The sequence below is a fragment of the Sylvia atricapilla genome, chromosome 5, assembly GCF_009819655.1.
Source record: "Sylvia atricapilla isolate bSylAtr1 chromosome 5, bSylAtr1.pri, whole genome shotgun sequence".
NCBI classification, from domain to species: Eukaryota; Metazoa; Chordata; class Aves; order Passeriformes; family Sylviidae; genus Sylvia; species Sylvia atricapilla.
In genome coordinates, this window is record NC_089144.1 from 44,153,609 (window position 1) to 44,168,666 (window position 15,058).

The window sequence follows — 15,058 nt, forward strand, 5'->3', positions numbered from 1 at the left end:
CCTCTTGCCACTGGGCATTCCTTCCCCTGCCATGTAGCAACTGGGAGGTCAGTGGCTGTCTGGTGCTGAGGAAATGAGCACTGCAGACCCCAGTGAGGGCATGAGGTCCTTCCTGCTTTCAGTGAGGAAATGATTGGTTTCTTTTGCTGCAGAGGCAGGTTATTGCAGATTATGGCAGTCAAGCTGGGTGGGAATCGGACTCCTGAGTAGCTGAGGCCATCTTACCTCAGTGCTGTGACTGCACTGGCTCCATGAGGCCAAGGCAGGATGCTGCAAGGGAGTCTGTGCTGTGTAGCCCCAGGGAAGGTGTGATTTCAGAGGGCACTGAAACTTTCAGAGTGAACAGTTCTTTCCGTGATTCCTTCATGGTGTAAGAAAAGAAGCAAGGCAGGTAATCTGAAGCACTCTGCGGTGTGTGGTGCCTGGCAAAGGACCAGCGGGAGCCCTGAAGCACCGCAGTGTCCTGTTGCACCCCTGAGCAATGGGTGCCTGGCATTTCCCTCATCAGAGTTCACAGCCCTGATGCAGTCTGGGGGATCTCCGTGTGTTTGTGTGATACTGTGGTATTCTGGTGCTTCAGGGCTCCCTGATCCCTCTCTCCCAGTGAGAACCCAATGCAGTGTTTTCCTTCTTTCTGTGGTATTTGGCTGCTGGATTTGTGTGAGGATATTGACTGTCCTTGGTGCACTGGAGATTGGACACAAGCAGAAGGACGGGATGCAGGTGAAGAAAAGCAGTAGTGGTTTGCTGGCTTTGATCTCTTAGATTTCTGCTTCAGTTGTCCTGTCTCAAGGATTAAACTGATTTCCAGATCATCGTGGGAGTGAATTTTCCCCCTCAGGCTGTTTGCGAAAGATTTCCTTTGTCTTCCTCTATCATCCATATGAGAGGTCATCCTGGAGGCCCTTTTGCAGGCCCTCTGGCCCCAGCCTTTGCACTCCCTGGCCTTTTCCTAGGGCACAAGTTGCAGCTTTCAATCAGTGGTGACAGATCCCTCATTTGCTCTGGAGTGCTCCAGCATTCAGTGAACCATGGTAGCATGTGAGGACAATGTGCAGGGACCTTTTTGAAGTGGTCGAAGTGTTGTGACCCTGATGGTCCCCTCAGGCTACCAGCCTGAAGTCCTTATTAGTGCTGTTTTGGATACATGAAGTGATTAATGATGAGAAAAACCTGTGGGATGGACTTTTCTAGAGGCTCTGCACCAGCACCCTTAACAGGATCAGGAAGACTGAACTGCCCAGTGGATGTGTGCACAGGTGCAGAGCAAAAATCAGGATAATCACAATGCTCTAAAAACTCAATTTAAACTAGTAGTACAGGCAGTCTAAACTTAAGCTACAAATGGGTTGCCTGAGAAGGTCCCAAACAGTTTGTGGTTTCACATGGATATTTTCCTGTTTTTTTCAATGTTTCAATTTGTTGTCTGAAAGATAGAGAGGAAACCGTCTGTGTGATTGTAAAACTGGGGAAGCAGCAAAACTGATTAAACATGAGATGCCGTCAAAAATATCAAGTGAATACAGTAGGGAAAAAATCTCTTCTGGCTCAGTAGTGTTAGTAAGTTAGAATAAGTAAATATAGACAAAGAAAAGCACAGTTTTTCTGCAAGTCTGTGGCAACGTCAGAACAAACTAGGGTTATTTTTAAATGCTGGAGAACTTCTCAGCATAAAAATGAGATACCCAAAGACTCCCCTGCAGTTGTTTTGTACCTTTATTTCTATGTATGACTTTGAAAAGACTTTCTAGTAAAGCTAATTCTGGGGTGCTTTCTCAGATTTTCATTCAAGGATTTAACCCTGCTTCCCCTTTTCAGGTCATGAAAGATGCCTTCATTTGTTCATCTGATCTCTCATAGTGACAGCGCCGTGGGTTTTGTCTTGCCTTGTTTTTTAGTTCTTCAGGGGTCACATGTAATGTATCATTTCAAGCTGGGTTTTTATGCTATCTACTTTCCAGCATGTCAGACTGTGATTCTTTGGGCAACTTTGTTATGATATAAACTGAAATATAAAATACATAGGTTAAAATAGTTGGCTTGTAGTGAAGTTGTTATTGACAGTACTTGTCAAGATTAACAGGATTTGAAATTCTTAATAAAAATGTATCCCAGTGCCATAAAATCTGCATTCCTGAGTAGTGGTTGTTTTTACAGCTGTTGCTTATCTGCCCAGCCTTTTCATAACTAGATCTTGTTTTGCTTTCTTTCCTAATAGCATATCAGCATTCAATCCATTGAACCTTTGTGGATTTCTACATTAGGCAAAAGTGAAGTAACAGTCAAAGGAGAAAACTTTACACGTGCATCAGGCATAAAACTGATACTGACTGGAATTACTGGCTGTAAACCGGATGTGTGAGTTAAACCAAAAAGTAACACTATTTATTTTGCATGGTGAAAATTATATCCATTTTGCTTTAGCAATATGGTTGTATGAACAGTTGTCATGTATCTCTCCTCAGCAGAGCAGGGGATGCTCTGCACTCCTTTAGTTATACTTCCACTTCAAATTATCAAAGGATGGAAGTGAATTTGGTGTTTAAGTACAACACAAGGGATGGGTGGGTTGTCAGTTCTCTCAGTAGCAGTAGGACAGTTTTGGATCTGTGGCTCTCTGTGCCTTCTAGCAGGGACCAAGAAGTTAGGTCACAGGAAAGCCTCAGCTTTTGTTTGAATCTCCTCTGCTTCAAAATATTACTCATTTATTCTAGGATTCTGCTTGTAAAGCACAGACACCATGCCAGGGAAGGAAATATCTTGTACAACAGCTCCTATTTTTCTCTGTTGATGATCACACAGTGTAAGCCCCTAGATAATTAGGCAGTCTTATTCTGAATCAGTCATTTTCAGGTGCAGCTGCAGTGGCTGCTTGTGATTAGGAAGCCCCTTTTACATAGCTAACACTTGAAAAGGTAGTGTTCAATTTTTGCTTCAACCATGAATTTTCAGGGGACCAGAAAAAAAAAAGGAGAGAAGGAAGGTAGGGCAGGAAATAGAGAGAAAGAGGAAGGAGTGAAAAAATGGGAGGAAAGAGAGAAAGAAAAAGAAGAAAGAAAAGGAAAACGAAGATTCTCATTCTTCACTAGCTCATGGACCATGCTGGTAGCACAGAGAAGTACACAGTAAACAGCAAAATCACACATTGCATTACATAGCCTCATCCCAGGGCTGATTATCTACTCTGTTTTCTGTGATTATGAACTGTCAAATAGCAGTTTCATTCAAAAGATGCCCTACTTTGTCTCTTCAACTCCCTGCTCTCTCTTTCCACCTCCATCTGGCAGCTCAGACAGAGATTCAGTTCTCTTTTCTTCTTATTGCTTGCTGTAGGCTATAGGCTTCGTGTAGTAACACCAATGAGTGACATCTGTGTTTCAGTGTTTGTTTTCTTTCTTCTCCAGCATTAAAGTTAGAAATGTGCTAAATGATACACAAATGACATTTGCTCTCCCACCAACACGTAAAGAGGCCAAAAGTATATGTATCCAGGCTAATGGGAAAAAATGTTCACCACCAATGACCCTGCATTATGTTTCACTGCCATCATGTTCTAGAATTACACCAAATACCTCCTGGATCAGGTAAGTTTGTCTTTCTGTACTTTTTATGTATTTATTCAAATGTTGTTGTACTGCGCCAATATGAGCCCTCTTCCTTGGCCAGACTGCAGCTGAAGCAAGCTTGGAAGACTGCTGTAACCTCTTGTGTTGGATGAATTCAAGCCTTTGAAGTGATTTAACAGATAGGGGCATAGTAGCAGGAAGATGAGTTCTACAGACTTCTTCTGCCCACCTCAGGTCTCCTTTATACAAGTCAGAATTAGTCTATTCCTCCTAGACCTAAACCCAAAATATGGATAGCATGCATAAATTCTAACTCAAATCAACTTTGATTTCTTGATGCTTATATAGCCCTCATCTGTGAAACAGTATAAAGTAACAGTGGATTGGAAGTGAAGTGAAAATAATCATCATTGCACTGATGTACACAGACTTGCTTTACAGTATGATTCCCTAAAGCCAAAAGAGCCCTTTCCAAGCCTTTGCTGTGTTCTGTGGGAGACTCACAGATCTGGTGAAAGATGTACAGGGTGGTTTTAGAGATATTCTCTGGCACAGCTTTCCAGCTGTCCCTCTGTGGTTTCATGGTTTTTACCTGTTCTCACATTCTGAATCTGATATCTTGTCAAGTGAGGATTTGAGGTAATGTGTTGGGCTGGCAGCTGCAGCAGCTGAGCAGCCAGGAAGTGTGCCCTCATCTCCAGGTGAGAGGCATCTCAGGCAGCTGGAAATTAATAATACCTTAAGCCACTCCAGCTCTGTACAGCAGAGATTGTGAGCCAGAGCCCTCAGACACAAGCACCATTGTGTGCTGAGACAGATGGTCTGAACACCGCTGAGAGTGTTTCCTGTGAGGTGCCTGGCAGGATGGGTTTGTCCGGAAGAAGGCGAGAATTAAGCACAAGCAGGGCTGCGCTGGGGCAGTGAAACACCATGATGGTCTTTCTTCAAGACAGAATATGAAATCATGGTCTAGTTCTTTGGCTGCATAAATAGAAAAAAAAAAAGGTGGAGAGTCCCTGAATAGGAGTATATGTGTGTATGCAATCAAGTCATGTGGTTGTGGGGTAGCAAAAGTATTTACCATTACATTATGAGGAAAGAGTGGAAGTACACAGTATAGCTCAAATTATCTTGTTCTGCAGTTTGATTTCATTGTGTTGTCTGCTACCAAAGCAAAATGCACTTGAGTAGTTTATTCACAACTGAAATCTTAATGCAGGACATGTCTGTGGGAAAACAGATAATATTAACCTCCCTTTCTCCCCCTTTTTTTTTTTTTTTTTTTTTTTGTTTTGTTTTGCTTTGGTTTTTGCAGTGGTGGTCGCAAAATTACTACAACTGGTAGAAATTTTAATGTGGTGGACAGTGTAATTATTTCAGATGACCAGAGATCGAACCTTACAGTAAGTCTGAATCTCCTTTATAAAATTAAATATAGGTCTCTTGATGCAGTAGGTTTTGTTCCTAAGGTTTGAGGAGACCTCCCACTTGCAGGGACATGTCAGTCACCCTGCTGAAATAAATATGACCACTTACAGGATTACAGTTATACACATTCTTTGTACAGAATCACAAATACACATAAGTTGCTCTCCTGCATAATTCTCTGAGATTTTTTTAATAGTTTGGGGACTTGCTCCAAATCGCTGTCCTTTTTGAGTCTCCCTAGTTTCCACATGTGGGTGTGTTGGAGCATAGGGTGCTGTACTTCCCTCTGGCTCTGTGCTGAAAGCCCAGATGCTGCCACTGCCTCAGTGAGGGGCAGCAGGCTGGAGCTGATGTTGGGATGGAACCCTTTCTCCAAGGATGTGAGGAGCCAAGCACTTTGTTGACCCTTGCAGCACAGAGACCAGAACACAGCAGCATCACTCATTGGAGTAAACAATGACCCAATGCTACAATGAGTGTAGCAACCCCTAATCTCAGGAGTTAAGTAGAAAGAGCAAATGCCTAGCAGGGCTGGAGAGCCCGTCTTACTCTTCTCTTGTCACCTGCATTGAGGGGAAAGAAGGAAAATTCATTGTCACAATTCCTGTCTCATTGCAGGAAATAGTTACCTTAGCAGTGAGCAATCAGCCTTAAAGCAGCATGCAGAGTGTGTGACAAATGCACTTAAAGGTAGACATGGGCTCAACACAGAAAATTTTCCAAGTACTCTGCATGCAGCCCTTATCTCAGAGAAGAGGTTTAGCAGGTATCTGTGTGAAGTCAGGAAGACATTAAAATGAGTTTGAGTGCCTCTGTTTGTAATTGTACCCACTGTTGAGTATTTAATGACTGTTAGAGCTTTGCTATTGCATTTTTAGGTCTCTAGGTGTCCTGGAAATGCATCTGAATATCATTATTTAACACCAAGCCTGAGCCATGCAACGGAGGGTAAAGTTGTTGATATGATGTTAAAAGTGGATACTACCTATATACCATGTGTCAAATTACACTATCACCCAGACCCAGTGTTCATTAACTACCAGCTGCACACTGAACTGGATCCTGATCTGGAATTAAAAATATACGTAAGTTTTGAAATAATAAACTACAGTGCCTGATTTAAAATAGTGCTTGGAGATAATTTTTTTTCTTACTGTGTTTGGTGACTGATCATTGTCTTCAATTTTTTCCCTCTAGAAAGAAAATGATAACTTGAATATTTCTAAAACAGAGGTGGAGGTTTATCTGTCATATATGACTGGTGCACAGACCAAAAAGATATGGTTCAGTGTCCAAAATATTACCAAAAAGCCAGACCGTAGCACCATACTGTGCAAATTCAAAAGGGAAGGAACCGACAAGATTGACTTTTCCACAGTGAAAGTTTTTGTAAGTAGAAATCCCTTTTGTTGCAATTCAGCAGTGTTTGAATGTTTATACAAGTGTAGTACAATGTGTCAATGCTCTCAGGGTACTTGTAGTACAGTTTTCTTCCTCATATCAAAGCATGCCTGCTTAGGTACCACTGACAGAACTGAGTTCATTTTCTATCTGGTTGCTGGCGTGGTGTCAGAGGTAAGCTTTGCAGTCCGAGCTGAACTCGCTGTTGAGCTCCAGGAGACCAGTAGCACCTCTTATCTGCAGAACAGGCATCACTGGAACAGCATCACTGTCTCCAGGAGAGCCCCTCATCTTAGATGTGTAAGCAGTCTAATTCTCCAGTGTGCCCATGAGGAAAGGATTGTGTTCTCTCAGTCACTTTTTCCTACTAAAGTAGGTAAGGATCTGTCTCAGGGATCACCACTGAGACAGAAGGCATTTCTGGGTGAAAAAGGCAGTGAAATTCAATGTGCAGTGGGAAAGCTAAAATGCTTTGAGCATGTGGCACAAAGCCAGGCCCAAATATAAGGACATCAGCATGGATGTCAAAGCTGAATTGCAGCTTAAGATATTTGCTCCATGAATAAGATGAAGACACGATTTTTTTTCAAATGCTGTGATTACTATTTATGAAGAAGAAAAGTTATGCCAGACTCTTATTGCAGTGTGTGGTGGTATAAAACTGAAATAACTCTATTGACTTCAAGGCATATGGCTCATAGTAAAGATTAAAAAAAGCTATTCTTGATTTTTATCGCTTTTAACTGATCCATCCATCTGTGGATCTTTGCATCTGAGCCAGTTATGGCATGGAAAAGCCTTTCTGAGTTTGATGTTGCATTTAAAACTCAGTGTTGCCCTGCTGTATCACATGCTCATCCTGCAAACTTCATAGAAGTGACTGTCATAGAAAGGTCACCACTTTACTAAAGCAAATCAAATGCATTAGTTATCGTGTAACTTTGCACTTCTAGTACCTTAAACTTATTTTTTCCAGCATAAGAAAAATACAGAAGTAGCAAATCCTCATATGTTTTTTAAACCTTATGAATAGATCATCAAAAAAGAAGTAGGGCCACCATAAAAAGGATAAGATGGATATAAAAGTTAAGTTTGTCTCAAGAATAAATGTATCTCTTGCCTTAGCTTTTTCCAGAAGAAAGAAGATATTGAGTATGGGTTCAAAGACAGAATGATCAGTCTGCATGAGGGTGTCAGAGTAGAAAGTGCTATTCTTGTGACAGGAGCAAGATTCAGATAGATCAAAGGGCTCAAGACAGCAGGAACAGGATCATTCCCATCGTAGCACTGAGGGAGAACTGACACGACACTGTAGGCTTAGTAGGAAAGATTTTAAATAAAGCTGCAGTTAGGAGATGTGCTGTATGACTGGAGAGCAGCAAATAAAAACCCAGTATTTTTAATTAGAAAAAACCCCAAATCCTAGGCAAATGGAGGCTTGCTGATTTAATCCTAGCTCTATGTAAAACTTTATAATGTATTCTGAATTACTCATTAAAGACCTGGAGGTAAGTGGAAAATGAGATAATTGAAATTCTTTTTAATGAAAGCAGATCATGCTAGATATCTTTATTTCCTAAGATGAGTGATTTCCTCAACAACAAAAAAGCAGTAGAGCACATGTACCTGGAAGTCATTCAGTAAACTATTTAACATGGTGATTATGAGGGTGCCAGGGGTTAGAAATACCGGATCCTCTGTGTGGGGAGCTGACTCTGGGCAATGCTGATGTTCATACAGATATTCTTTAACATCAGCACTGTCGGGAACACAAAAATAAGGCATGCACTAATAACACTTGCTGATGACATAAAGCTCAGAGGCATTAGCAGTCCAGAGAAGGTTTTATAATGTCATGCAGAAAAATGAAATTAATTTAGGAATTGGATTAATTCAGGTGTACCTTCTATAGTCTGTGATTTATAAGCAAGATAAAAGATAAGGAAAGAAATGGGGCCACTAGATAGAAAAGTTATGGTGAAGAATAAAGATAATTGAAATATGAGCAGGAAATAAAGTGAATGCTTTGTCTCGGTTTTCAATAAATGAGGATGAGTAACAGAAATTTCTGCTTTAGGAAGTCGTCAGTTGAACATGACAAGTCTAGAAAAGTAGATGTACTAGTCACAGGATGGTTAATGTACTTGGCCAGTAATGCATTTGAGCCTTGGAAAAGGCTGATGGGATCTTACGAAGGTGCAGACCAAAAGAATTTTGCTTAGGAGCTGTGAAAACATAGAAACATGGGTGCATGCCCCACTGGATTCCCCAACAAAACATCAGAGGAAAAAGTAACATTTGATGCAGGAAATAGATCTGCTTTGTCTTCTGCTCTTTGTAGCCCTGAAACTACAAAGGCTCTGTCCTTCCAGCCCTGTGGGGTTTTTTGGTGTTTTTTTTGCTTACTTTTGTCTGTATAGCTGTGATATGAGTATCCAGTTGGCACTCTTGCAGCTGCCCTGGCTGCTCACCTCCTGTGACAAGCCACTGATTGCAATCACCAGATCTCTGCCCTCCCTGCTGTAACCCAGAATAATTTCAACTCAACCCTCCTTTTCAATTATCTCAAGCTCATTTCTATCCCTGGCACTTGGTGGTATTCTTTTTATGTATCAAAACATATTTTTATGTCCAGCCTGTTTATAGTTTTAGCTATCCTTTATTTATGTGCTTTTGCAGTCATTTTTCTGATCCTCTTTTGTGAAATTTCTTCTGCCATAATTATCAGTGGTGAATGCCTCAGTTTGGCATTTAGCAGACTTCAGCCCTTTCATGTATCCCTAAGAATTAATGCCTGTCGTGCCTTTGACAAGCCGGCTGTTGGGGGATATTGTACATGTATTGTAACATGCTCGTTACATGTTGTGCATGGATCGTATGTTGCATTTTTTCTTAACGACCTTCAGGAACAGCATCCTACATAAAGAGGTTGAAACTTCCTAAATAGGGAAGAAGGCCGTAAGCCCAATTTCTATGAAAAATTACACTTCCTTCATTTTTATTGTGAGTCTTACTTTTCTGCTCAGCAGAGTGACACTGTGAGGGCAAACACGTGCCTTCCTTGTTTCAAAATGCCAAAATGTTTAGCAGCAGCTCTGAGTGCATGAGCCACTTGGCCAGCTGGAAGCTAGATCTTGCCTTTCATTTGAGGGCTCTAGTTTGCAGCAAGAGCATGACAAAATTGGGTGGTAAATAAGGACCTCCAAAGTTTTCCATCATTGCTCTGTTACCCTGCTTAAACTTCAAACACAGTGAAAATTAAGGTAATGCTGGTTTATATGCATTTTACTGAACTTCTACTGTCTTCCCAGTAATCTACCATTGTCCTTATGCGCCTTAAATACTTTTTTTTAATTACGTTAAATCTCATTTTAAGTACTGATATAATGCCTGTCCTCTGTTAACATAGCCATTGCTTTTCTTCAGGTCAAACTAGGAAATTTTGAGCATGAAGTCAAACCAACATCATCACACATATATTTATATGTTCTTATTTTGTTACCTATTGTGGTGGGTGTCATTATAGGTAAGTACAATAATGTATTATCAGCTTTTGATTTGCTGAAGGGTATGATCATGACACAAACACTACACATACTCACATGTCTGGAACTGTCACAAACAGTCTGGTGATTTTACTCTGTTCCAAATAAGATGGACAAAGTTAACTCTGTTCTGGTAGTGAATCCAAATTGTCAGACTGCAGCACGTCACAAGCACATTACAAGACAGTATTTCTGTCTCTTCTGCTGGGATTACTCACTTTCACTTCATGAAGCAAGCCACAGAACTGACATCCTTGTGTCACAACTTGGTCCCTTCCAGCTGTCAGAGCTCAGCTACCCTCCTGTCCCTGGGGCACATGTTCCCTAACAAACTGCTTATCCTCAGGCAGTGTTTGTGGTGTTTCTGCTCAGTCTCATTTGGATCATTCATGAATTTTTGGGTCATTACTAAACTGAAGGAGGTAAATAGTTATCTCCTTATCTTCTTGGTGCTCCTTTTTTTTTTTTTTTTCTGAGTGTTTTTACCTGGTTATATATTAGACAAATTTCTATTTATTTTAATAAGTATTGGGGTTTGTTCATTTGGTTGGTTCCTTTTTTAAAAAGTTCATTTTAAAGAGGAACCATATGTCATGCATTTATTCCCTTTAAATAAGCTTTAGAAAAGTTAACTATTTGTAAGTGGATTTTCTATTCAAAATAACTGGTTTTTCTGTTTATTCAGTGCTACCTTAAGTAGGTTGCTATTAGTAAAAGTGGTTGTTAGAGTCTGTCTCACTGTGCAGGGCTGTATATAGCGAGGTGTGCTGCACTTTCAAATGAAGTTGGATTGACAATTCAAGACCTTGTTAAAAGGAATGATTTTCACTAAACATTGGGGTATATAGATCCAGATAACTAGGGCTCCAGGGTACTAGCACAGGGACAACAATAAAACACTAATTGTGCAAATGTACATGAATTTTTTTTGTTTCTTGATGATAAAGTATGTCTTGTATAGGAGTTTTCTGTTCTGTGATTTCTGTACTCAGAGTCTCTTTTTCTTCCCTTTTAGCGGCATTCATAGTTACTAGATACAAATCCAAAGAGTTAACTCGTAAACAGAGTCAGCAACTTGAACTGCTGGAATATGAGATTCGTAAGGAAATACGTGAGGGTAGGTCTACAGCGTATTTTCTGAACTGAAACTGTCAAGAGGCTCACATTATATAAACATTTTCATTTTGTAGCTGTTAGAATGTTTTTGTGTTGCATTGGAGTTCCTATTTAATATTGTATGCACTGCAGTAGCAGATAGCACTGAGCTAATAGGATTGCATGTAGTATTTCCTTCAACAAAAAAGTAGATTGCTGCTTTCCAGCTCATAAGAGCTACAGCTTAAAAACAACCCGTCTTCCCTGAAAACTGTTTTTTAAGGAATATCTGCTGGGGCCAAGTTATAATTGTGAAGCTGATTTTGTGTCAACTAAACTAACTCTTTGGGTGGGGATGGGGAATGCTTTTTCAGGATTTGCTGAGCTGCAGATGGATGAATTAGATGTGGTGGATAGTTTTGGAACGGTTCCCTTCCTTGACTACAAACACTTCGCTCTTAGAACTTTCTTTCCAGAGGTAAATATTGACAAGTCTTTCAGTTGTCAGCCCTGACTAACAGTAAAAAAATTGAGGAGCTTTAGATGAAATAACTAAAGAAAATACTACACAGTAATTGCACTTTGTTTTCACAAGAGACTTTTCTTAAATCAAGAATTACCAAAGACCACCTAAAGCTGTATATCTCTGTATTTAGCCAAGCCTTTCTGCTGTAGATAAAGCAATTTTCTTGAATTTTCAAGGGTTGTGTGTGAATCCATTTCTTTTTGTTCAGCCTCACTGAGCTGCTTGCCTTTCAGGCCATCTTAACTAAGCTATAATTTATCCATTGCTTTTTTTGTTCCCATGCTTTCACTTCCAAAGCTATAGCTAATTAAAGTAACAGTCAGGCTAGCTAACATGCTAGCTAACATCATGACACTTCCTAATTAGACTTCTGGGATGAAGAATTGGCTCTAAGATGGTGCTGACTTTCTACACCAAGGTGCTGACAGAAATGGTAAGATGTTGATTCAAAGGAGTGCACCTCAAATGCTTAGAAATTACATAAGTACTTGAGTGTTTTCCAGTTTAGAGGCAGAGATTTTCAGTGTTCATTGAAGCAAATTGTGCCACTGCATCAGATGACCAAAGAGATATTCTCTTGAATGTTTTACTTCTCTTACTAATATTTTTCTGCATGTGAGGCACATTATGATGCTGATAAGTGTCTTTGCCACAACTTTCAATATTATATTGTGATGTTAACCAGTGCTTACAAGCATTTATCCAGTTGGCAGAAGCTGTGATCTCAGCTGGTGATACTTTCCCGTGTGGCAGACACCAGTAAGGTAGAAACTTGCTTAGTTTAGGGCGTAACTGCTGTGCATGTGAATTACCTACCAGGCTTCATGTACTGCTCATCACTGCTGCAGCCGAGTCTTGCACTCTTGTCTGCACGCTGCTTCACTTTACCACTGTTTGTCATCCTGGGAAAAGCTCATTGTGATAAAATTAAATACATGTGATAGTGCAGAATCAGGGTCTTTGGTTTTTTAACAGCACCAAATACCAGACACTAAGGCAGAATGTTTGGCAATTATATATGCAAAATCCTTGTGTAATTTGAGTCCAGTTCTCACACCAAAGGACGCTGGGAATATCTCTGCCGGTACTGTTATGCCCCCACCCTAATATTTAGAGGGTTACTGGGTGATTTGAAGAAAGTGCAAATGAAACTTTACTTCCTGCATCTCTTTCCTTTCTGTTTGTTTGGTTGCCAGGCATATTGGCATTAAAAATGCAGTTTTATTCTTAAGAATATACCTTTTCCTGTACTTTCCCTTGTCAAAACAGTAATAGTCTGTAGAAGCTGACTCAGTGGAAATGCTCTATGCAAATAAAAAGTTAAGATAAAAAGGCATAAAGTTTGCCACTCTGCTGCATTCTGTACAGTAAAATGGGAGGAGCTCCTGTTTTGCCTTGGTGAGTCTCATGCCACTGCACATCCTGGAAATTATTTGAGTTGGATTTTGTCTCAGTTTGAAATACTTATCCCACAAAGGTACACATGCTACTGTTAGCTCTCTACAAACATACAGTGTCAGGAAAGTTACTTAACATGATTGTATACCAATTTTTTCTGCTAAGTACTTATTGTTTGCATTGCAGGAGTGTCCAAACATGCCTTGTGCTGTGTGAATGTGGCAGAAAAGCAGTGCTCCACTGAACAAATACTATAGATGAACAGAAAAGCCAGTAGGGTATATATTGCAACTGAGTGTGTCAGAAGGGTTGACAGAAGGGTCAAAGTGACAAGCCACCACTTCCTTCAGTAACCACATGTGTTTGAATGATGTCCATACTGCACTCTTTGTGCCCTCCGGTGTGATTGATGGGCTTTGTCTCATCTAATCTAAGCTGTTTAAGCATGGAAATTTAAGCTGTTCACTGAGCATCTTCTGTAGTCAGTGCAGAGATGGACAGCTCAGGAAAGCAATTCATCCCATTTGTCTGAGACATCTCCCTTAGGATGGACAAGTTGCTTAAAGAGAGACTCAAATACCTAAAATTAAGAATTATGGACCCCATCTTTGTTTCGAGCGTCTTGCTTCCCACTGCTTCAGTTCTCTATATTTAATCTGGTGTAACAGCTTTTAATGCATGTAGGTGTTCAATGGATATTTTATCTAATCTTAAAATGTTATTGATGCTAAGCCTGATTTTTGCTTTGGTTGTTAAATTTGTCTTATTATTTCCATTTTCCCTCAATTTCACACATTGTTTGGTTCAATGCTCTAATGCTTGTTCCTTGTTCACAGACATTTTTAACCTTTAATGTAGTTATGGTTCTTTCACTCTGCATGTGTGCGCGTGTGTGTGTGTGTTTTACTGGTAGTTGGTATTAGGGTTACTGAAGAAGTTCTGGAGAAATGGGAATCGCCAGTGGAGGAAGAGGAAGAAGAGTTTGGCAGGGTAGAATACAACTGGAGGAATGAGGAAAAGGAGGGATGAACAATCAGTTATGTAGATGAAAAACTAAATGTGAGATGCCAGTGTGTGCTCACAGTCCAAAGTCAGTCGTACCCTGGGCTGCATCAAAAAGAAACATAGCCAGCAGGCTGAGGGAGGTGATTCTTCCTCTCTGCCCCTGTGAGACCCCCACCTGGAGCACTGCATCCAGCTCTGAGGTTCTCCAGCACAACATGGACTTGTTAGAGCAGGTCCAGAGCAGGGTGATGAAAATGCTCAGAAGGTTGGAACACCTCTTCTATGAAGAATGTCTGAGCCGGCCATGATTGTTCAGCCTTCAGAAAAAAAGGCAGCTTTTCAGTTAAAATAGGGCTTTTAAGAAAGATGAAGACAGACTTTTTACCAAGACAGTAGTGACAGGACAAGAGTTACTGGTTTTAAACTGAAAGAGGATAAAATTAAATTTGACATAAGAAAGAAATTTCTTATTATGAAGGTGATGAGACTCCAGAACAGGTTGTCCAGAGTAGTTGTAGGTGCCCCATCCCTGGAAATGTTCAGTGCTAGATTGGACAGAGAATTAAGTAGCCTGGTCCAGTGGAAGGTAGCCCTACCCATGGCAGCAGGGTTGGAACTAGATGATTGTTAAGTTCCCTTATAACCCAAACCATTCTGTGATTCTGTAAGGAAACTAGGGGCTGCCAGCATGAGAGATAAAGCAGATGATAGTAAATAGTATAGATCCGTTGCTCAAGAGACGTTGACAAGGTGTTTGAGAACTGAGGGCTTCCTTTTGTGTGAGAGCTTTTGCTAGGACTGGATGTGTGGTGGCACCTGTGCCTCAGTGGAGACTGCCAGCATGGACCTCCTGGAGAGTTCATTAGGGAATATTCATAGAGTGCCTTGAAATGAATGGAAGCAGATGAGCTCAAGTGTGGCTTTTCGTTACCAGCAGCCCTGTATACCAAAGGCTATCGCTGCCACCCAGGAAGGATGCAGCCTGCAGCACCCCTTGCACACCAGCACATTTGCAGATGACAGTGACACACAGCTCATCCTGGGGAGCATTGTTGACTGCCTTGCTAGTGCAACTCAGCAGCATCAAGTAGCAC

At 40.8% G+C, this 15,058-nt stretch overlaps 1 protein-coding gene across 1 annotated transcript in view; it reads left to right on the top strand.

Moving 5' to 3' along the window:
• Positions 1–15,058, top strand: part of PLXNC1 (plexin C1) — a 69,848-nt gene that overhangs the window by 28,035 nt on the left and 26,755 nt on the right. Inside the window, exons 10-17 of the mRNA XM_066319276.1 lie at positions 2,219–2,358; positions 3,405–3,584; positions 4,882–4,969; positions 5,873–6,079; positions 6,192–6,383; positions 9,822–9,921; positions 10,956–11,057; positions 11,410–11,513. Of these exons, the coding sequence (XP_066175373.1) occupies positions 2,219–2,358; positions 3,405–3,584; positions 4,882–4,969; positions 5,873–6,079; positions 6,192–6,383; positions 9,822–9,921; positions 10,956–11,057; positions 11,410–11,513 (1,113 nt within the window). The remainder of the gene's footprint in view (positions 1–2,218; positions 2,359–3,404; positions 3,585–4,881; positions 4,970–5,872; positions 6,080–6,191; positions 6,384–9,821; positions 9,922–10,955; positions 11,058–11,409; positions 11,514–15,058) is intronic.